The following is a 23,652-nucleotide window of genomic DNA, read 5'->3' as shown; positions in this document are numbered from 1 at the left end:
TGTGTGTGAATGTGTCAGTGTGTGTGTGTTTGTGTGTGTGAATGTGTGAGTGTATTTCAGTTGTATATGTGTGTAAGTGCGTTGTGTGAATGTGAGTGTATGTGTTTCAATGTGTGTGAATGTGTATGTGTGTGAATGTGTGTGTATCAGTGTGTGTGAATTTGTGTTTGTGTGTGAATGTGAGTTTGTGAATGTGTGTGAGTGAGAGTGCCTGTGTTAGTGTGTATTTGTGTGTGTGCATGAATGTGCGTTTGTGTGTATGTGTGTGAGTTTGTGAATGTGTTTGTGTATGTGTGTGTGTTTGTGTGTATGTGAGTGTGTGTGAGTGTGAGTTTGTGAATGTGTGTGTGTGAATGTGTGTGAGTGTGTGTGATTGTGTTTGTGAGTGTGAGTGTGTGAGTGTGTGTGTGTTTAGAGTCTGAACTCTGTGTGGATCAGGAAGGAAAGGGGTCCTTGCAGGCTCGCTGACTCCCTGCTCTGTGCCCAGCCCCGAGCTGGCTCCAGTGTGGCTATATAGAAAGGCAGGCATGGCTGGAGGACCCTCCGTGTCGAGTTGAGGACGCATTTCCAAGACTAGGAACCATTCAGGGACTCTGGGGCCACGATGACAACTCCCCTTCCTTGAGCCCCGAAGCCCAGGCCTGGACCCCCAAAGGACTCAGGAGAGGGACTCAAGAAAGGGGAGTTCCCCCGGCAGCCTCCTCGTGGGCACCACCGAGGGTGAGAGGAGCCAGCTCAGCGGGTCCCACCCCCAGGGTTGCCCATCTTGACCACAAGGAAAGGAGGGAGGAGTTACTGGGCCTTCCACTAGGAGGAGACCTGGGGAAGTGAGAGTCGGGGATCAGTCCTGCAAGCTACGGAGTCACTACAGGGAGAGGTCTCATCACTAGAAATAGCTGAGGAACCTGCAGCCTCAACCTGGGTTAAGGAGGATGTGCCGTTCCTGGGGAGTCTTAGTCGGGGCTCTCCAGCTTCCTCCATTTTCTGACCGGCTCCAGGAATAGAACCAAAAGAAGCTGAACAAGGAAGCAGCGCGGCACCAAGAAAAGCAGAAGTCGGGGCCTTGGAGGCGTGATTCTCCCCTCGAGTCCAGCTGGGGCCTGGTGCTGCTGCAAGTGCCGCCTGTGCTGGGGAAGGGACCATGTGGCTGCCTTGGGCTCTGTTGCTTCTCTGGGTCCCAGGTGAGAGTCTCCCTGCCAGGGAAAGTCTGCAGCAGGGAGGGATGGTGCGAGGGGCAGGGCCTCAGGGCAGGTGTCACACGAGACACCCCGAGTCTGGACTCCGTGCAGAACGCAGAATGAGGTGCGCTCTGTCCACCATATAAGATGGACAGATGAAGGTCCACACCCCTGGGAGAGGAAGGAGCCAGAGCCTCTCCCGGCTCTGCACCCACATACCTTGGCTGAAGCACAGCGGGGCGAGTGATAAGGGGTAGGGGCAGAAAAGGGACCTTTTAGGTTTTCAGTTGAATTCTTACAGGAAGGGGGACGAGAGGCAGGATGTGTCGGGGGTGTGGAGAGTGGCAGCCACTGACTGCAAGGGGCATGTGGTAAGGGTGGGGGAGATGCCGGGCTCACTGGGTGCAGGGTGTGGAGGAGGGGGGTGTGGGGATGGTGGGGGAGATGCCGGGCTCACTGGGTGCAGGGTGTGGAGGAGCGGCGGGGCGGTGAGGGAGATAGGGTCAGGGTGGGGAGCAGGTCTCTGGAATGCGGAGATTTAACCAGGGCAGCCCAGCGGCTGGAGCCTGAGCAGGGGAAGTCCCGAGGCAGGCCTGGCTGGGGTTAGCCCGTGCGTGGGCCTGAGAACCAGGGTCAGTCCTCTCCAAGAAGGGGATATGGGACAGAGGTGACAGAAAAGGTGGTGGGGAGGGCGAGGAGGGAAAAGATCGGGCAGAGAAGCGCTGAGATCTTCTTTAGGGAGAAGTGTGGGGTTGAGCCTTCCCTGTCCAAGCGCAGGGATTCCTCCCGCAGAGTCACCTGTTGTGCCTTCAGTCACGTCCACCGCTCTCCTCAGACAGGTCCTGTGCAGACTCCTCAGGCCTGGTCCTAAGATGTTTTACATCTTTGTGGTTGCTTTCCTTACAGATCGGAGGTTTTCTGCAATTATATTTGCTAACTATTTGTCTGTGGGAAGGTTATTACTTTTGGTGTCTTGACTTGGAAACGGGTCATCCTCCCATGACCGGTATTCCTGCGGTTCTCTCGGGTGTTTTTCTGTTTCATAGGATCCGTGTGCATGGGGAGGTTTCAGTTCCTGTCTGATAATCTGTTTCTCTTTCTCCCATTGACTCCTTGGCTGGTACAGCCAGAATGAGGCCCAGTGGACGCAGTGGTAGTGGTTGGCCCTGCCTTGTCGCTGACTCAGGGGAAAAGGACCAGAGCTTCTCATTATTACGAAGGGATCCACCAATGACTATCCACAAAGCATTTTTACTTTTATTTATTTATTTATTTATTTTTGAGATGGAGTTTTGCTCTTGTTGCCCAGGCTGGAGTGCAGTGGCGCGATCTTGGCTCACTGCAATCTACGCCTCCCAGGTTCAAGTGATTCTCCTGCCTCAGCCTCCCGAGTAGCTGAGATTACAGGCATGTGCCACCACGCCAGGCTAATTTTGTATTTTTAGTAGAGATGGGGTTTCTCCATATTGGTCAGGCTGGTCTCAAACTCCCGAACTCAGGTGATCCACTCGCCTTGGCCTCCCAAAGTGCTGGGATTGCAGATGTGAGCCACCAAGCCTGGCCAACATTTTTATTTTTTTGAGACAGGGTCTCCCTCCATCACCCAAACTGGAGTGCAGTGGTGCAATCACGGTTCACTGCAGCCTCCACCTCCCAGGCTCCAGTGATCCTCCCATCTCAACCTCCCCAGTAGCTGAGACTACAGGTGTGTGCCACCACACACAGCTGGATTCTTAATTTTTTTTAGGGACAAGGTCTTACCATGTTGCCCAGGCTGGCCTCCACCTCCTGAGATCAAGGGATCCTCCCACCTTGTCCTCCCAAAATGCTGGGATTACAGGCATGAACCACCACACCTGGCCCCTACAAAACATTTTTTATTTTATTTTTATTTATTTATTTTTTTGGGGACAGAATCTCACTCTATCACCCAGGGCTGGAGTGCAGTGGCTTAATCTCGGCTCACTGCAACCTCCACCTCCTGGGTTCAAGCGATTCTCCTGCCTCAGCCTCTTGAGTAGCTGGGATTACAGGCACCCGCCACCACTGCTGGCTAATTTTTTGTGTTTTAGTAGAGACGGGGTTTCACCATATTGCCCAAGGTAGTCTCGAACTCCTGAGCTCAGGCAATCTGCCAGCCTTGGCCTCTGGCCCCCACAAAATACCATTTTTATTATTTATAGAAATTATTATTTTTATCCTTTCAGCTATGAAGGAGGTGAATTACATTAGGAGATCTGGTCATATGTTTGTCTTGATATATTATGCTGGCTTCATGAAAAGAATTAGGGAGATCTCCCTGTTTCTGTGTTCTCTGCAAATGTTTAAATAAAACTGAAATTATTTGTTCCTTGAAGTTTTGAGAGAACTAACTTGTAAAACTGTCTGAGTTTTGCTTCTTTTCTTTTGATGGAAGGGAAAGAATTTCTTAATAACACTCATCATTTTTGTTCTACATTAAAAAAAATCTAGCTGGGTGCAGTGGCTCACACCTGTAATCCCAGAATTTTGGGAGGTTGAGGTGGGAGGATAGCTTGAGCCCAGGAGTTCGAGACTGGCCTGGGCAATATAGAAAGCAAGACCCTGTCTCTTTCTTGGCCTACCTTGATAATTTATATTTTCTTAAAAAATCATCAGTGTCCTCCAGGTTTACAGACTTATTTGTAGAGATTTGCAAATTAAACTGTTATTTTTCTTTGGAATTTTGTATCTGTGTCTTTTTTTTGGTCTGGCTACCCACTAGTCTAATTAATTGTTTGAGGCCAGGCACGTTGGCTCACACCTGTAATCCCAGCACTTTGGGGGGCCAAGGCGGGTGGATCACTTGAGGTCAGGAGTTTGAGACCAGCCTGGCCAACATGGTGAAACCCCGTGTCTACTAAAAAGACAAAATTAGCCAGGCACGGTAGCGCGCACCCTGTAGTCCCAGCCACTCGGGAGGCTGAGACATGAGAGTCGCTTGAACCCAGGAGGTGGAGGTTGCAGTAAGCCGAGATCATGCCACTGAACTCTGGCCTGGGCGACAAGAGCGAAACTCTGTCTCAAAGAAATAAAATAAAATAATTAATCGTTGACCCCTTACCAAAAAATCCATTTATTAATGTGTATACTAACTCCACTGTTTTTCTGTTTCTTAATTCACTGATTTCTGTGAATTCACCAATTCGTGAAAGATGACCTGGTTCTGTGTTGTGTGTGCGTGTGTGTGTTCCTCTTCTGACCTCTTGAGTTGGACTATTCAGTCATTTATCTGAGAGTTAATGGGTCAAGATTCTGTGATCTTAAAGGAAAACATTAAGACAACAGAGGAATATCCTGGTAGAGGACCCTGGCCCCAAGGTGGTCCCCAGTCTCCTGTTTATGATTAGAGGGATTGGGGGTGGTGATTCGGGTTGGAAGAAAGAAAGTGCAGAAACACAAGCCTGGGAGCACTGGGGATCCGTGTGATCGTTCCAGGTAAGTGGGAAAGTAAACGGAGGGTTTTCTGACACTTCGCAATCTCTAAATTATAATGACACCTTCACAGGTGGAACAGAGCTTTGGGGAGATGATTGGGTGACAGTTTTTATCCAAGATTTCAGAGGAGAGAAGTTAATCAGGAGAGAAGTTAATCAGGAGAGAGAGAGAGAGAGAGGGAGAGAGAAACTAAACCCAAAGGGAAGTCGGATACTGGAGTAGGACGAGAGACAGGATTGGGTGCTGTGGGCAGAGGTAGCAGAGTCACTGAGGTCAGGAGAGAAGCCAAAACATGGACAAAGAAAGATGACGATTCGCAGCGCAGGAGAGGCAGGGAATCGGGTCAGGACAGGGAGCAGGAACAGTGTCTTAGGTGAAGGAGGGCTGAGAACTGACAGTATTTATTTACTTTTTTTTTTTTTTGAGATAGAGTCTCACTCTGTCGCCCAGGCTGGAGTGCAGTGGTGTGATCACGGCTCACTGCAACCTCCACCTCCTGGACTCAAGTGATCCTCCCACCTCAGCCTGCTGAATAGCTGGGAATACAGGCACGTGCCACCACGCCTGACTAATTTTTTGTATTTTTGGTAGAGATGGGGGTCTCACCACGTTGCCCAGGCTGGCCTCAAACGCCTAGGCTCAAGCAATCCTCCCGCTTTGGCCTCCCAAAGTGCTAGGATTACAGGCATGAGCCACTACACCTGGCGTATTTATTTATTTGAGTCAGGGTCTCCCTCTGTCACCCAGGCTGAAGTGCAGTGATGCAATCATAGCTCACTGCAGTCTCCACCTCCTGGGCTAAAGTGATCCTCCCACCTCAGCCTCTTGACCAACTGGGACCACACGTGTGCACCAGCACACCTGGCTAATTTTTGTATTTTTTTGTAGAGATGGAATCTCACCATGTTGCCCAGGCTCCATTTACTTATTAAGTACTTAATGTGTCAATTTTAGTGATTTGTGTTTTTCTAGAAAATCACATTCATCTAAGTTTATGAATTTTATGTAGAGAATTTCTGCAAAATATCTTGACTCTTCATTCTTTCTTCATCTATGGTCCTTCTCTCTTGTCATGTCTTATTTAGGCCAGCCCAAAGGTTATCTATTTTTATTAGCTCATGTCATGTGAAACCCTGTTGTCTTGGTTAAAAAGTTGAATATCAGCCATTTCATGTGATACAACCTAATATTATTTACCAGGCGTTTTACACCTGTGATCTCATTTAACACCCGCAAAGGCCATATGAGTCAGGAACAATTGTCACCACTTTATATGCAAGGTGTCTGAAGCTCAGAGAGGTTAACTAACTTGCCCCGGAACACACAGCTGATACGTAATAGGATAGAGATGTAAATGCAGATGCTTCTGAGGTTCTTTCTGCTTTGTCCTGGCAATTGCCGCTGAGAGTCTCAGGAAGCATCACATCTGTGACAAGCTTAGAAAGGCCTTCTCTGCAGGGGATCTGTACATCAGGCGAGCAGAGGTTTGGATGGGCCTCTGGGAGAGGCACCGAGGAGCTTGTCATCGTCTTTGGGCAGCCGTGGGCTGGGTGTGGAGCCAATGGGGTTGAGGAGAAGTTTGCACTGAAGTTTTTATAGTGGACCTACCATGTGCAAGGCACCTGCAGACGTTGAAGGTATAAGAACGAGACCCCTACCCCCCTGAGGCTTTCATTCGAGTGGTCCCAAAATCTCACATGTGAGGAGATTTAAGCATTTGAAACAATAAGTAAAATTAAAGAGTTTTGGCTGGGTGCAGTAGCTCATGCCTGTAATCCCAGCACTTTGGGAGGCCAAGGCAGGCGGATCACCTGAGGTCAGGAGTTCGAGACCAGACAGGCCAACATGGCAAAACCCCATCTCTACTAAAAGCACAAAAATTATCCGGGTGTGGTGGACGCCTGTAATCCTAGCTATTCGGTAGGCTGAGGCAGGAGAATTGCTTGAACCAATGAGGCAGAGGTTGCAATGAGCCGAGATCCCGCCACAGCACTCCAGCCTGGGCGACAGAGCGAGTCTCCACCTTAAAAAAAAAAAAGTTCTAACCCGAGGAAAGGGGAGCAAGCCCCGCTCCCGCCATCCCCGGCCAATATGGGGCCACAGAATTACAAGGGCAGTGAGACACTGCACACACAACTGCCCAGCGGGCACATGCCCATCTGCCCGGGGCAGGGGCTATGTGTCCTCTGCTTGGCAGCCGACGCTAGCTAGCTTCGAGCCATCACCTTACTCTCCCCACTTTGCATCTGCGAATTATTTGGGAAAATGATAGACATAATTTTCAAGGAAGCTCATTTATTTCTGAGATTTAAGTCTAGGAGAGCTGGGCAAACTAAGACACAGGATAAATGAAAGCTTTCGTCAGCGAGCCTTCTGCTTTTGTGACTTTTTTTTTGAGACGGAGTCTCTGCTCTGTCACTCAGGCTGGAATGCAGTGGCAAGATCTCAGCTCAACATAACCTCTGCCTCCGGAGTTAAAGCGATTCTTGTGCCTCAGCCTCCCCAGTAGCTGCAATTACAGGCGCATGCCACCACGCTAGACTAATTTTTGTATTCTTAGTAGAGACAGATTTCACCATGTTGGCCAGGCTGGTCTCGAGCTCCTGGCCTCAAGTGATCCACCTGCCTTAGCCTTCCAAAGTGCTGGGATTACAGGCATGACCCACTGTACCCAGCCAGTATTCTTGTGAAAATGGCTTGACAACCCTATTACTGCCCGGGTTTGCCCCCCTGGTGGGACCAGATCAGTATGTGGGCTGGTCTTCCTCTTGCAGGGTTGCCCAGGGCTGGGGTGGCCCTCCCGGGAGGGCAGGTGCTTACGCGTGAGTTCTCATGGTCCTGACAGGTTTGGAAGCAGGAGGCCCCTGGTGGGTGAGAGGGGTGGGAAGGGTGAGGGAAAGGAGGCAGGGGCTAGAGAAACGGGCTGCTATGAGCAAAATCTTGAGGGTGATAGAGTAGAAAAGAATGCTCAAGCTGTGATCTGGCTGATGGAGCTGATATGAGGTGAAGGAGTCAGGGGCTGAGGGCTGGGGGTGCTGATGTGGAGTCGGGGAATCTTTGGAGGAGGTGACCCCAGGGCGCCCAGCCTGAGCTCTGCCAGTCTCCATGGAAAGCCTCTGCCCTATTTCCACATGTGCATGGAGGGAGCCTGTCATCCTCAGTCCCCGCTCCTGGGTGGACAAGGCCTGTCTGCCTGCGGCTGCCTCCTCCACACCCCCAGGGTCCATGTGGCCCTGACCCCGGGGCATCCCTGACCAGGCTCATCTGAGGAGGAGCCGGGACTCGGGCTTGTGTTTTTCAGGCTGTTTTGCTCTGAGAGGCCCCAACACCGTGGCAGGCCCCGTGGGGGGATCCCTGAGCGTGCAGTGTCTCTATGAACAGAAACACAAGACTCTCAACAAATATTGGTGCAGACCACCACAGATTCTCCGATGTGACAAGATCGTGGAGACCGAAGGGCCAGCAGGAACAAGGAAAGGCCGAGTGTCCATCAGGGACAGTCCTGCAAACCTCAGCTTCACAGTGACCCTGGAGAATCTCACAGAGGAGGACGCAGGCACCTACTGGTGTGGGGTGGATACGCCGTGGCTCCAAGACTTTCGTGATCCCTATCTCCAGGTTGAGGTGTCTGTGTTCCCAGGTGAGCCCCTCCTCTCAGCACCTAAACAGGCTCAGGTTGGAATTGTTGGGGCAGGAATCCAATCAGAGACGTGAAGCAGACAGTGTGTGTGTGTGTGTGTGTGTGTGTGTGTGTGTGTAAGAGAGAGAGGTGGGGGCCAAGGGAACACAGTCAGGGGCTCTCTCCTGGAGCAGCCGACATGTCTGCCCAGTATTGAAGAAGGGAAGGATCCAGTGACAGGGAGGCTGAGAGAGCGTTGCCTGTGAAGGAGCCAGGAGCGCACGTGTGGCTCAGCCCCACGGAAGTACAGCTGCGAGGGGGAAGGGTGGGGCCCAACAGAGAGGCTGGGGGGCCAGATGGGAAGCTGCTGCCCTCAGGAGGAGCCTTACCACATGACAGGTCAGATTTGCAGTGTAGACAGACTCCTCTGCAGCACAGAGGCTCGCAGGAGCACCTGGACCCTCATCAGCAGGATGGAAAATCAGGACCATTGAGAGTGGCACCTGTGTCCTGTTCAGAAATGCCCAATTGGCCCAGGAGGGTCCTGGAGAGACTCCGGCCCAGGGGTCCTGCATCCTGCCCCCTTCCTTAGTGGGCATTTTGTGTGAAATCAAACCAAAAAGGCATCCTGAGTGGTGGGAGAGCCAGAGGACAGCTCCCTGGGTCTGACTTGTGGTTTTGCCACCAGCATCAACGTCAATGACACCTACAAGTGTCACTGCGGCCAAGACCTCAACAACCACAACTGCATTTCCACCTGTATCATCCACTACCCTGTTTGCAGTGAGTGCCACCCACGGTGCCAGCATCCAGGAGGAAAATGAGGAGGTTGTGAACTCACAGTAAGCACCATAGCCCCTGAGACATGGAGGGGGCCCTGTGCTAAGGAGGAGCCCAGGGTGGGGACCTTGGCCATGTGGGCCAGCTGGAGGTGTGCATCACTCCCTTTGCCCCAGGCCCAGGTTGGAAGCCACAGTCTGAACACCCCAGCTTGGACCTGCCCTTGGCTTTGGAAGGGGGCTCAGGTCGGGGAGAAGTTGGGGGGCAGATGGAAGGAAAGTGATAGTTACTGAGGGCTGGTGACATCCTATAAGGCCCGTGTTAGACGCTTCACATGAGCGTTCTCACTTGCCCTTCACTGCAGCCCTGTGCTGTCGTCATTCCCTGTATTAGTCTGTTTCACACTGTTGATAAAGACGTACCCGAGAGTGGATAAATTATAATGAGAAAGAGGTTTAATGGACTCACAGTTCCACATGCCTGAGAAGGCCTCACAATCAAGGCGGAAGGCGAAAGGCATGCCTTACATGGCAGCAGGCAAGACGGAGAATGAGAACCAAGCAAAAGGGGTTTCCTCTTATAAAGCCATCAGATCTCGTGAGACTTATTCACTACCATGAGAACAGTATGGGGCAAACCACACCCATGATTCAATTATCCCCCACCAGCTCCCTCCCACAACATGTGGGAATTATATGGGAGCTACAATTCAAGATAAGATTTGGGTGGGGACACAGCCAACCCACATCAATCCCCATTTTACAGATGAGTAAACTGAGACTCAGAGAGGTTAGGCAATTTGCCCAGTCAAGTAGCTACAAGAGGCTAAGGCTAAGCTTCCAATTCTGGTTTATGTGACTCCAGAGCCTTGAGTTCTCCTCTCTAAATAGTGGTTCTTAACCTTTTTGGGGGTTACCAACCCCACATAGAATCTGACATCTATGGACACTCTCCCCAGAAAAACACGTGCGTCACAAACCTTTTCTGGGATTCACGGACTCCCTATTCTAGCACAAAACCCCACAGTTCAATCCTGGTACTAGCCACCCAGAGTTAGTGCAGACTCCAGAGGTGAAGAACTTCCACATCCACAAGACCGCCCTGATTTAGATGCCAGTCGAACTTTGGGGATCCCCAGGCCACCACACTTCTGACCAACTGGACGCAAATTTGGGGGTTCCCAGGACCCCCTCAGGTTCAATAATTTGTTAGACTCAGAACTCTGGAAAGCATTATACTTACAATTACAGTTTTATCATAAAGGATAAAGGATAAAGATTAGGACCAGCCAACGCGAGACACATAGGACAAGGCTTGGGAGGATCCCAAACAGTTTCTGTGCCCTCTCCAGGTGGAATCAGGGAGCATCACCTGCACCCTCCCTGTGGCACCTCAATATATTTATCAACTAGGAAGCTCCTCCAAGCTTTGGTGTCCAGAGTTTTTATTTGGGTTTCATTACATAGGCATGATGTGATTGAACTGTCTCCACCTCCAGTCCCTCTTTGGGAGGTTGGGCTGGCTCAGGGCTCCAAATCTCTAATTACGTGGTTGGTCTTTCTGGTGACCAACCCCATCCTATTGTCTCATTTCTTACCAAAGTCCAGGTGTGATTCATGAACAACAAAGACACTCCTAATTTTTGGGACATTCTAAGGATTTAGAGCCTCCCCCCTAAGAGCTAGGGACAAAGGCCAGCCAGATTCTTTACTAGACAACATCCATAAACCCCTCCACAGGCTTCTGCCAACATATAAGACAAGGCAAAATTCAGGCTTGAACATGCCACCTTCAGAAGTTTACCCTGTAGATACACATAGGTGGCAGCGCTGGGTTCTGTGGGGCCTGAAGGTTGTGCAGTTTGCGGGGTGGGTTGGTGGGTGGGTAATCTAAGAAAAAGATGAGAAAATTATGAATGCAATCGTAGGCATGAAGGAAGGGGCCCAAGCAATGGAGGGGCCTGAAGGTGGGCTGCGTCAGCCTCCTGGTCAATCTGCTGCTGCGTGGTCACGCGTGAAAAGGTGGAGCTGCAAGGCGATTTATAAGCCACATTTACCATTGCAAAAGACTGGGGGAAATGCCCATTCAGTGGGAACATTTAAATAAATCACAGTCTATCCATGTGTTGGAATACCCTGCAGCTATAGAAAAGAGTGAGGAACTTCTTTATGTACTGACGTGGAAAGACCTCTAAGATGTATTGTTAAATAAAACCAGAATAGTGTTAGAGGAGGCCTCCTTTGTGTGAAAAGAGAAGGGAAATCCCGTATATTCGTATTTGCTTGTATACACATAAAGAAACTCTGGAAGGTTCTTAAGAACAGCATGTGTGTGTATGTGGGGAAATTGGGAAATGTGTAAATGGGGGGTGTGTAGAAAGGGGGCTTTATACTCTCTATTTTTTTAATTGACCTTATCTATCTACTTAAAAAGTTAGAGAAGGAGACCAGGTATATTGGCTCATGCCTGTCATCCCAGCACTTTGGGAGGTTGAGGCAGGAGGGTGGCTTGAGCTCAGGAGTCTGAAACCACCATGGGCAATATAGCAAGACTGAGTCTCTACAAAAAATTTAAAAATTAGCTGTGGTGGCCGGCACCGTGGCTCACGCCTGTAATCCCAGCACTTTGGGAGGCCGAGGTGGGGGGATCACGAGGTCAGGAGATCAAGACCATCCGGGCTAACACAGTGAAACCCCGTCTCTACTAAAAATGCAAAAAATTAGCCAGGCGTGGTGGCAGGCGCCTGTAGTCCCAGCTACTAGGGAGGCTGAGGCAGGAGAATGGCGTGAACCCTGGAGGCAGAGCTTGCATTGAACAGATATCGTGCCACTGCACTCCAGCCTGGGTGACAGAGTGAGACTCTGTCTCAAAAAAAAAAAAAAAATTAGCCGTGGTGGCCTGTGCCTGTAATCCCAGCTACTCAGGAGGCTGAGGCAGGAGGATCACTTGAGCCCCGGGATTCAAGGCTGCAGTGAGCCATGATCACCACTGCACTCCAGCCTGGGTAACAGAGCCAGATCCTGTCTCAAATAAATAAATAAATGAATAAATAAATAATAATAAAATAAGTTGGAGAAGGCAAGTTCACCCTGCCCTCACCATCCTGTGCCTCCTCCAGGTTCCCGCTGCTCCTCTCCCTGTTGGCGTTGTTGCTGCTTCTGTTGATAGGGGCCTCCCTGCTAGCCTGGAGGATGTTTCAGAAACGGATCAAAGGTGAGTTGGCTCCCCACACCCCTCTGTCCCACCTGGGGTAGTCAGGCCTTGACCACAGACACTCATCTTCAAAGCTATGTCCTCGTCCCACAGTATTGCTATGAAATGTGACACTCAGACCAAACATCCCGGGTGATCCTACAGGGCAGGTCCCAGAGGAGGCATCCTTGTGCGTGGTGGTTACAGGCTGTGGGAGATGGATCCCAAGCAGGAGGCTTTCCCACTGCCAGCCCAAGGGTGGTTGCCTATGAAGCAATGACCCTCTTCTGTTTAAAACTCTGGCATGGTGAGCTGGGTGCAGCGGTGTGCATCTGTAGTTCCAGCTACTCAGGAGGCTGAGATGGGAGGATTGCTTGAGCCCAAGAATTCAAGATCAGCCTGCGCAACACAAGGCTCCCATGTCTATAAAATAAAATAACCCCTTGCATGGTCTCCCCCACCATAAAGAGTCCAGGTCTCTACAGGAGTCACTGCCCTCCACGATCTGGCTCTACCCACCTCCCTTTCCCCGTCCGTGCACCCTGGAAACCAACTTCTTGTATCTCCTTTAATGACAGCCTCAACCTCAGCCTCTCCTCTCCTTCTGGGTTTGCTCTGGGTACCTGGAGGGCCTCCCCTGCCCTCTCTCCTCAGCTCACTCCCAGTGGACTCCAGCGGTGGTCCTCAGACTTTCTTTTCTCTGGGACCTTTTCTTTGACTCCAGTGAGTGGCTTGGGGCCCCTCCTGGCTATACCTCTGCTGTCACAGCCTTTTGGGAACCAGATTGTCATTGCTGGTGTCCTCACCTGCCTTCCCACAGGCATGTGCTTCAAGGAGGTACAGAACCAATATTTGTCAAATTAATGTGTTATTCAGTATCTCCAGCTGCAACGGGCACCCCAGGGGCCTCCAGGCAATCTCTAGTCCAGCTGCCCTCCTCTGAGCTCAGATTAAAAGAGAGAACAGGAACTCTTGGCACTCAGTAAGTAGATGCTCAATAAATAGCTGACAGGCAAATTGAATAAGCACAGGAAGAGAGGAACAAGTGGAGGTGTGGCCACCAGTCCTCTAGATTGCAGATCCCTGGCCGAGGTCAAGTGTAAGCCTGAAGCTTCCTCCCTGTTCGGAGAGTTGAAGATTCCACAGGCAGAAGATCCTCAGGGGAGTCTTTGTCCAAAGCCTTCCAAGACTGCAGTGAGACTAGGGTGGGAAGAGATGGGGTTATCCTGTCCCATAGCTGCAGGATAAGCTGGTGCATGCTCGGTGGGGGGCACTGCTCACACATACCCCCAGTGCCTCCTGTGGCGCCCAGGCTTTTGGGGGAGAAGTCAGCCTCAGTAGATCTGTGCACGGTGTATGGGAAGAAAACCACTTGCTCTTTCCCATCTGCTTTGCGTGTGTCATTTTCTGGTAACCCCATCCTAAACTTCAGCACCCACGTGGATGCCACTGGTTGTCTCAGTTCTGAGCCCCTTTCGGTTTCCTTTGTGCCCTTTCACCCAGAAAGGGTCTGGCTCCTCAAAAAGCCTCTTCCCCCCTTAAAAAGGATATATGTGATTATTGTAGGAAATTTGAAAATTGAGTAAAAGCACAAAGAAGGAAATAAATCCCCCATCATTGATGATAACTAAAAACCCCACCACCTAGAGAAAACCAGCCACTGGCCCCTGAGGTATATCCTTCCAGTCTTTTTTTCTATGCCTATATAAATGCATCTATGATTTCTTTTTTTTCTTTTTCTTTTCTTTCTTTCTTTTTTTTTTTTTTTTTTTTTTTTTGAGACAGAGTCTCACTCTGTCACCCAGGCTGGAGTGCAGTGGTGTGATCTTGGCTCACTCCAGCCTTGACCCCCCACCGCGTGGGGCTCCAGTGATCCTCCTGCCTTAGCCTCCCAATTATCTGGGACTACAGGTGCTCACCACCATGTCTGGCTAATTGTTAAATTTTTTTTTTTTTTTTTTTTTTTTTTAGAGATGGGGTTTCACTCTGTTGCCCAGCCTGGTCTTGAACTCCTGAGCTCAAGCCCAGAGTGCTGGGACTACAGATGTGAGCCACCACACCCAGTCATGCATCTGTGATGTCTTAACAAATTGGCTTCATACCACTCATACTCTTTTAAACCTACATTTTTGCACTTAACATATGGTACCATGTTCCCAGCTATTAAATGTTCTAAAAATCACAGACTGCAGAGTTTACCGGTGTCTTGAGCTTCCTGTAACCCATCCTCAGTAACAAGATAAAGGTTTTCTATTCAAACATTTTTGACTCTCTGTCCCCTGCTTTGCAAGTCCGCGCCCCATCCCCTGACTGTGTGGCAGAGGTTGACCTCCCCTTGCCCTGCCTGGAGCCTGACACCTGCCTCATCACACCTACTCCCCACTCTTCCCCCAGCCCACATTTGTCGTTCATTCATTCACACAACGAAGCTGTCCTGAGCACCTACTGTGTGCCAGGCCTATGCTGGGCACTGGGGACACCATTGTGACTGGGGTAGACTGGGTCTTACCTTCAGTGAGCTTCCCCTACCGCTGGCTCCCTCAAACCTTCTCACTACCACCCTCCTTCCCGGGCATTGAACTCCTGTCTCATCCCCACCAGCTCTTTTCCTCCTTCCCATCAGAACACTTGTCCCAAGTGGGGACAGGGAGGGCAGTGTGGTGCCTGCACACAGCATTTGGAGCAGAGCACTTCGCACCCCAGAGTACCCGGCTGCATGCTCCGTTAGGTCAGCTGTGGCTCAGCAAGCCGGTCACTATATGTGGTCTTGTGTCTCCCAACTGAGGGCTCCTCCCCTTTGATTCTGGGGGAGGAGCCCACAGATCCCCACAGCATCCAGTGCAGTGGGCTCTGGGGTTGCCTGGCTGTGGACCTAACCAAGGGCATCAGTAGCGTGTATGTCACCCACTGCCCACCTGGTCCAGGCTCCTGGGGTGAAAGGGTTAGGGTGTACAGGGCTGTGCTCACAGGCAGCACTCCTATAGAGCAGGTGCCGGCAGCCAAGGGCTGTGGTAAGCCTGAGCTGGGGTCCCTGGGGCTGACAGGCCTCCTTCCCTACGGCCTGGGGCAGCAGGCAGGTGGGCTGTCTGGGAGGGCAGACCTCAGGCACGGGGATGGGAGCAGAGGCCCCAGCAACTTCCCACAGTCTGATGCAGCCCTAAGCCCCAGATGCACAGGGCTTTTCGGTGGCATCCTTCCTCCCCTGGAAACATTTGTGTGAGATCCTGTGTTGAGAGCTTGCTTTGGTCCCTCTCCTCCAGCTGGGATCTTTCTTTCCTTTCTTTCTTTCTTTCTTCTTCTTTTTTTTTTTTTTTTTTTTTTTTGAGACAGAGTCTTGCTCTGTTGCCCAGGCTGGAGTGCAGTGGCATGATCTCAGCTCACTGCAACCTCCGTCTCCCAGGTTCAAGCAATTCTCCTGTCTCAGCCTCCCAAGTAGCTGGGACTACAGGGCACATGCCACCATGCCCAGCTAATACTTGTATTTTTAGTAGAGACGGGGTTTCACCCTATTGGCCAGGCTGGTCTCGAACTCCTGACCTCAAATGATCTGCCCTCCTCAGCATCCCAAAGCACTGAGATTACAGGTGTAAGCCACTGCGCCCGGCCCAGCTGGAATCTTTCTATTTCTCCATTTATTCACTCATCCTGTGTTCATTCATTCATTTACTAAGTCACTAATTCACTCACTCAACAAACCCTTGAGTTCCTACCAAGCTTCAGGCCTCAAGGGATAGGTCCCCAGGGCTGAGGTCTCTAGGGAAAGGTCTTTTCCCAGAAGGCTTGTAGGGTCCTCCATCCTGGCCGTTGTTCCGGCCAGGATTCAACCTCCTTCCTCTCCTCTTGTCTCTAGCTGGTGACCATTCAGAGCTGTCCCAGAACCCCAAGCAGGTAAGGGGGGCTTCAGCAGGAGGTGTATCAGGTGGCTGGGCAGAGGGTACAGAGGATGCTGGGGAGTTGGACAGTCCCATCGGCCAATGGAGGATGGATGGAGCGGGGAGCTCACCAAGAGCTGATCGAATAATGCTGGGAGATGTGGTCACTGGGTCTTGTTCTGAGACCTGGCCAGCCTGTCCCCTCCCCACCAGGGCAAATGGAATGAAGGGAGGCTCTCCCAGCCAAGCTGACTTGGGGAACATTCAACTACTGGATGGAGTGGGATGGAGGCAGGAAGGGGAAGGTGGGGGCTGAGGTGCTCAGAGCATAGAGGAAGGGGAGAAACATGCAGAAATGCAGGCATAGAGGCTGCAGGGCTCCGAGGACACCCACCTGGGACCTCCTGCCCTCCCAGGCTGCCAAGCAGAGTGAGCTGCACTACGCAAATCTGGAGCTGCTGACGTGGCCTCTGCAGGAAAAGCCAGCACCACCAAGGGAGGTGGAGGTGGAATACAGCACCGTGGTAAGTGCGGGAGCCCGGCTTTTGGGCATGCAGCCCCTGGGCTGTGCCAGGGCACCCCTAGGAGGCTGGGCAGAAGGGGAAGGAAGGGATCGGCTTGGTGATCTTGTGCCTGTCAGGGACGGGGCCACACGGAGATGGAGCAAGTGTAGATTTTGCCAGAGCAGAGGTCCTTAGAAGGGCTTGGTGTCATTGTGGCTGGGGGGTTGGAGGGGTGGCCAGCAGCTGTGGCTCTGACAGTCCGTGAAGTCCAGCATGGGTTAAGCACCTGCTGTGTATCATGAACCTGTGACTTCTCTCTGTTTTGGTCTCATCATCTCTTTGGCATCAATTCTGCTTTCCAGGTTTTTGTCTGTGACCCGCTGTGGGTCAACCCTTGGGCGCAGCCACCTTCAACTGGGATAATGGGATGGGGGCTGCCTCCCTGGGTCGTGACCCACCTACTAGTGGGAGAGTTCAAGCAGAAGCTGGGCTTAGCCTGGCAGAGAGGATTGGGAGAGACGTAAGCATCAGCAAGGATGCTTAAATGACCGCCCAGGCCTGGGAGCTGAAGGGACCCCTCAGACATGTTGTGTGGTGCCATGGAGGGCTGGCACCAGGGTGACAGGGGACACTGTTACTGGTCTGCCTGGAAACGTGGCCCAACTCCCTGGGATATCTCCAGCCTGGTACCGTTCTCCCCAGGCCGCCGTTTTGCACCTGACAGGGGAAGAGGGGATCCAGACCTGCCACTTCCGGGTCCCCTGATAGCCACACCCCTCCCCAACCTCCCGCCAGCTGTCTGCATGAGGATGAGGGTGGTCTGGGGGCCCAGGGTCCTGGATGGCTCCTGGCCAAGTTCCTTTCTTTCTTTCTTTCTTTCTTTCTTTCTTTCTTTCTTTCTTTCTTTCTCTCTCTCTCTCTCTTTCCTTCTTTCTTTCTTTCTTTTTTTAGGTGGAATCTCGCTCTGTCCCCCAGGCTGGAATGCAGTGGCAAAGTCTTGGCTCACTGCAATCTCGGCCTCCCAGGTCCAAGCAATTCTCCTGCCTCAGCCTCAGCCTCCAGAGTAGCTGGGACTACAGACACATGCCACTGCACTGGCTGATTTTTGTATTTTTAGTAGAGATAGGGCTTCACCATGTTGGCCAGGCTGGTCTCAGACTCCTGACCTCAAGTGATCCGCCTGCCCTGGCTTCCCAAAGTGCTAGGATTACAGGACTGAGCCACCACACCCGGCCAGCTCCTGGCCAAGTTTCTGAGTGCCCCTGCGATGGTCAAACCTGACTCCTTCCTTGCGTGACATGACCTTGTGTCCACAAAGCTTCATGGCCTGGGACCAGCAACAGCCTTGTTGTTCTAACTTGTTGTCTCATGATCTAAAGTGGATGGGACATGGTCTTACTCTTCTCCCAGCCCCCTTGGTACAAGTTGAGACTCATGCCCACAGTACAGCAAGTTAATCAGAGCTGCAGGGCCAACGCAGTACTCCTGTATTGGCTTCAACTCCACCTAGAGAATTAGGGGTCCTCTGCAGAAAGGGACCTCAGAAAGGGACCCATGGCTGCTTCATTGTGAGAACTTTTCCTTTTTTTTTTCTTTTATTTTCTTTTTTTTTTTTTTGAGACAGAGTCTCACTCTGTCGCCAGGCTGGAGAGCAGTGGTGCAATCTCGGCCATTGCAACCTCCACCTCCCCGGTTCAAGTGATCCTCCTGCCCCAGCCTCCCAAGTAGCTGGGATTACAGGTGCCCACCACCACGCCCAGCTAATTTTTGTATTTTTAATAGAGACTGGGTTTCACTATGTTGCCCAGGCTGGTCTCAAACTCCTGACTTCAAGTGATCCACCCGCCTTGGCCTCCCAAAGTGCTGGGATTAGAGGCGTGAGCCACTGCGCCTGGCCGCAAGAATATTTCATTAAGAGAAGCACAGAGGTGTCTTGGGGGAGCCCAGCCAGGTCTCAGGACCTCAATTTCTTCCCTGTAGAATGGACTAGGCTGGGTCAGCCCCCAGGAGCCTCCAGAGCCTCCTGTCTCTCATGCTGGGGATGTTGTGCTGCTGCTTGCCCAGGTGGGGAGCAGCAGCTGGGTGGACAGGATCATGGAGAGAAAGAGGCCAGGACAGTGGAGCCTCTACAGTGAGGCCTCCCCAAGGCCCCTCAGGTGTCCTCCCTCCTTCGTCCTATGCTGGGGGTCCTTCCTTCCCTTGCCTCTCCTAAGCCTCCGGTTTCTTGCTTTCTCTCTGCAGGCCGCCCCCAGGGAAGAACTTCACTATGCCTCCCTGGTGTTTGATTCTGACACCAACAGGATAGCTGCTCAGAGGCCCCGGGAGGAGGAACCAGGTTCAGATTACAGTGTGATAAGGAAGACATAGGCCTTTGTCCTGCCTCGCCATCACCATCGGAGCTCTCATGGGCCCCAGGAAGTCCAGGGACGGCTCCCTTATCCCTGGCCCACATCCTCCTCAGCCTGCCCTTGACGGCAGTGACCAACAGACAGGCAGCTGGGTTTCCCAGGCCGTCCCTCTGTTGTCATCAGCTCGATTGGCTTCCCTGAGGGCTAGCAGGTCTGGGGGTTCCGGGGAGCAGCAGGAAGCACTCCCAGCCACCAGCACATGTCGCCTCTTTCCCCTTTGCCCCTGCTTCATCCCGGCTCTGTGGGTGGAAGACAAAGCTTCTTCCTGCGTGGCTCCAGGAAAAGATGTGGCTCACGTAGGTGGCACCTGCCAATAGCTTTGTCAATCACAGCCCCATAGGAACATCTGGAATTGCTTGGGAGTTGGGGAGAACTATCAAGAAGAGTGAAGAGAGTGCCAAAGCGGAGATCTGTTCACATGGGGGCCATGGTGGGGGGACCGACTAAAGATCAAGATCAAAGATCCTCCCCATCTCACAGACAAGGCCAGAGGGAGGAGAGAATTGCTCATGGCTGCAGAACTGGTGGCAAGTTTCTCTGGACTCTTAGGTTTATTTTTGATATGAAATATAAAAACAGTTTCAAATATCTTATTAAGGGAGAAGTAAAAAGTTATTTAAACAATGACTGCTATGTGTCTGTAATCCTCTGCTAAAGAAAGCTCCCAGCTTTGATACCAGATGAGTGCAGAGAAGCCTTGTGGGTGCAGTGGGTTGGGGACATCCTAAGAGAAGTCCTCACTGAGTGGGAGAAGGTGGGTCACAGCTGCTTCTCGCCATGATGTCTGTTTGTTTGCTTGCGTGTTTTTTGAGACGGGGCCTGGCTCCGTCCCCCAGGCTGGAGTACAGTGGTACGATCACAGCTCACTGCAGCCTGGAATTCTTGGGCTCAAGTGATCCTCCTGCCTCAGCCTCCTGAGTAGCTGGCACTACAAACACGTGCCACCATGCCTGACTTTTTTATTTTTTGTAAAGATGGGGTCTCGCCATGTTGCCCAGGCTGGTCTTGAACTCTTGGGCTCAAGTGATCCTTTTGCCTTGGCCTCCCTGAGTGCTAGGATTACAGCATGAGTTACCATGCCTGGCAGTTTGCATGCTGGAAAACACAGCAGTTTTCTTGTCGGGAGATTTGAAATTTGATGCAAAGAGTTGTCCAGGCTGTCTTGAGTCTGTGGCACCCGCCAACAGCTTTAGGTTTTTATTTTTTCATTTTCATTTTTCTTTTTTAGAGGCAGGGTCTCGCTGTGTTGCTCAGCCTCGAACTCCTGGAGTTGTGCAATGTGGACTCCTGGATCTGAAAGGTGAGGCTGCCATGAAGCCTATAATGTGGACCGGGGCTTAGACATGTGCCTGGTACGGAGGGGAACCCAGAAATAGTTGTTGACTTCACTTGAATTGAGCCCGGTCACGTTCCAGTTCCGACCTGCAGTAACCCTTCTCGGGGTCCTGTTTCCAGAGACAGAATTCTTCAGGGTAGTTTAAAACACAGAGGCGTGTGGCATCAGACTGACTCTAAGACTCAGGGGGTTGTTCGAAGGACCCCTTCTCCTCAATGGGAGTGAACTTTAATTCTCTGAAGTAGTATTTTCTCTTTAATTCAGTCTGAATTTCTATCAATTAGAAGTAAGTCCTCTGTAAAATGCAAATGTCTAGGCTATCAGTTGGTTATCAATGCCAGCTGCTATAACAACCACAACCTCCACAATAAAACTGGGTGGAGTGGCGGGGAGAGGCTGGGGCAGGAGGGTACTGCAGCCACAGCCACACACTGGCCCCAGCCCCCTGTCCCGTCAATCTCTAAGGCTTGGTGGAGGAATAAGTTCCCCGGTATAAACTGCTTGCCCTTTGGAAGGTGGCAGCCCCTTGGGAGTCCTTCATATCATTTCTTGCCAGAGAGTCTCAGCTGGGACCAACACCATTCTCCAAGGAGGCCTCAGAGCAGGCGGGAGTGGGCGGGCTTGCAATAGTCTTCTGGAAGTCTTACTGTCCAACTCCCTTCCAGGAAGCTCTGCATACCAAAGGACACTGGGAAGGACCATCTTTGTCAAACCAGAGACAGGGTCTTCCTCTGTTGCCCAGGCTAGAGTGCAATGGCACAATTATGGCTCACTGCAGCCTCAAACTCCTGGGCTCAGGCAGTTCTCCTGCCTCAGCCTCCTGAGTAGCTGTAACTACAGGCACGCGCCACCACACCTGGCTAATTTTTTGTAGAGACAGGATTTCGTCACGTGGCCCAGGCTGCCCTTGAACTCCTGAGCTCAAGCAATCCACCCACTTCAGTCTCCTAAAGTGCTTGGATTATAGGCATGAGCTACCATGCCCTGCCCACACTCAAAATTTCCAGGAGAATATACAGTGAAAAGTCGGTCCCTTTATTATTTCTGTCACCAGGCATCCAGAGATAAACAAGGTTAATAGTTTCTTGTGTTTCTCCCCTGAGATAGTTAATCATTTGCACATATATACATGTATATACGGCCTATATGTATATGCTCCTCCCCATTCCCATATATGGGGATATCTTCCCCATTCCCACCATTCCTGCACAGTAGTATTTTCATGTCACAACCATCTTGGAGATTATTTTACCTTCTTCTATAAATGCTGCAGAACATCCCATAGCATTCCATTGTTTGTACCATGACATACACATGCCATTTTGCACATTTTCGTAGACAGCTGAAAGGTAAAGTTGGAGAAATTCAAAGTCTGTGCGCTTGTAATTTTGATAGATATTGCCAAGTGTATGGCAACTTTAAATAGCAATCTTTGGCTGGGCATGTTGGCTCATGCCTGTAATCCCAGCACTTTGGGAGGCCGAGGTGGGTGGGTCATTCGAGGTCAAGAGTTTGAGACCAGCCTGGCCAACATGGTGAAACCCCATCTCTACTAAAAATAGAAAAATTAGCTGGGCACAGTGGCATGCACCTGTAATCTCAGCTACTCGGGAGGCTGAAGCAGGAGAATTGCTTGAACCTGGGAGGTGGAGGTGGCAGTGAGCCGAGATCGTGCCATTGCATTCCAGCCTGGGCAACAGAGCAAGATCCCATCTCGAAAATAAATAAATAAAAAGGAAAAAAAGAAATAGCAATCTTTTTATTTATGTATTTATTTTTTGAGACAGATCTTGCCCTGTTCCTCAGGCAGAGTGCACTGAGAGTGCAGTGGCTTGGTTATGGCTCACTGCAGCCTCCACCTCCTAGGCTCAAGCAATTCTCCCACCTCAGCCTCTGGAGTAGCTAGGGCTACAGGCTCAGGCCACCATGCCCGGCTAACTTTATTATTTTTTTTTTTTTGTAGAGACGAGGTCTCACTAGGTTGCCCGGTTGGTCTTGAACTCCTGGACTCAAGTGATCCTCCTGCCTCAGCCTCCCAAAGTGTGGGGATTACAGGTGTGAGCCACCATGCTCAGCTTGAAATAGCAATCTTTAATTTCCACCTTACTGGTTATCCCTCTACACCCAAAACTGACATATTAATTTTTACCAAGTGTATTAGTTTGTTTTCATGCTGCTGATAAAGACATACCCAAGACTGGGCAATTTACAAAAGAAAGATGTTTAACTGGCCTCACAGTTCCACATGGCTGGGGAGGCCTCACAATCATGGCAGAAGGCAAGGAGGAGCAAGTCACATCTTACATCAATGGTGGCAGGCAGAGAGAGAGCTTCTGCAGAGAAACTTCCATTTTTAAAACCATCAGATCTCATGAGACCCATTCACTATCACGAGAACAGCACAGGAAAGACCTGCCCCTGTGATTCAGTCATCTCCCACAACACATAGGAATTATGGGAGCTACAAGATAAGATTTGGGTGGGGACACAGAGCCAAACCATATCATTTCACTCCTGACCTCTCCCAAATCTCATATCTTCACGTTTCAAAACCAATCATGCCTTCCCAACAGTTGCCCAAAGTCTGAACTCATTTCAGTATTAACTCAAAAGTCCACAGTCCAACATCTCATCTGAGACTAGGCAAGTCCCTTTCACCTGTGAGTTTGTAAAATCAAAAGAAGTTTAGTTACTTCCTAGATACAATGGGGGTATAGGCATTAAGTAAATACAGCCATTTCAAATGGGATACATTGGCCAAAACAAAGGGGCTACAGGTCCAATGGAAGTCTAAAATCCAGTAGGGCAGTCAAATCTTAAATTTCCAAAATGATCTCCGTTGACTCCATGTCTCACATCCAGGTCACACCGATGCAAGAGGTGGGTTCCCATGGTCTTGGACAGCTCTGCCCCTATAGCTTTGCAGTGTACAGCCTCCCTCCCGGCTGCTTTCATGGGCTGGCATTGAGTGTCTGCAGCTTTTCCAGGTGCACGGTGCAGGCTGTCAGTGGATTTACCATTCTGGGGTCTGGAGGATTGTGGCCCTCTACTCACAGCTCTACTAGGCAGTGCCCCAGTAGGGACTCTGTGTGGGGGCTCTAACCCCACATTTCCCTTCTGCACTGCCCTAGCAGAGGTTCTCCATGACAGCCCCACCCCTGCAGCAAGCATCTGCCTGGACATCCAGGCGTTTCCATACATTCTCTGAAATCTAGGTGGAGGTTCCCAAACCCCAATTCTTGACTTCTGTGCACTTGCAGGCTCAATACAACATGGAAGGTGCCAAGGCTTGGGGCTTTCACCCTCTG

At 51.0% G+C, this 23,652-nt stretch overlaps 1 protein-coding gene across 1 annotated transcript; it reads left to right on the top strand.

The window, feature by feature from the left end:
• Positions 1-864: 864 nt before the first annotated feature.
• CD300A (CD300a molecule) lies at positions 865-19,632 on the top strand. The gene is made up of 7 exons (XM_032177854.2): positions 865-1,181; positions 7,936-8,274; positions 8,942-9,095; positions 12,152-12,246; positions 16,076-16,113; positions 16,514-16,621; positions 18,842-19,632. The coding sequence occupies exons 1-7, from the start codon at positions 1,142-1,144 to the stop codon at positions 18,965-18,967; spliced, it is 900 nt and encodes a 299-aa protein (XP_032033745.1). The 5' UTR covers positions 865-1,141; the 3' UTR covers positions 18,968-19,632.
• Positions 19,633-23,652: the final 4,020 nt, after the last annotated feature.

The sequence above is a fragment of the Hylobates moloch genome, unplaced genomic scaffold (genome assembly GCF_009828535.3).
Source record: "Hylobates moloch isolate HMO894 unplaced genomic scaffold, HMol_V3 SCAFFOLD_15, whole genome shotgun sequence".
NCBI classification, from domain to species: Eukaryota; Metazoa; Chordata; class Mammalia; order Primates; family Hylobatidae; genus Hylobates; species Hylobates moloch.
Note: the sequence above shows the minus strand (reverse complement) of the source record. Positions and strands in the feature narration are given on the sequence as shown.

Bases quoted from the DNA above. Each gene is read 5' to 3' on its own strand.
- CD300A (XM_032177854.2), top strand. From the start codon at position 1,142: ATGTGGCTGCCTTGGGCTCTGTTGCTTCTCTGGGTCCCAG. The intron at 12,247-16,075 runs GTGAGTTGGCTC...TCTTGTCTCTAG, and splicing joins GTTTCAGAAACGGATCAAAG to CTGGTGACCATTCAGAGCTG. The intron at 16,622-18,841 runs GTAAGTGCGGGA...TTCTCTCTGCAG, and splicing joins AGGTGGAATACAGCACCGTG to GCCGCCCCCAGGGAAGAACT.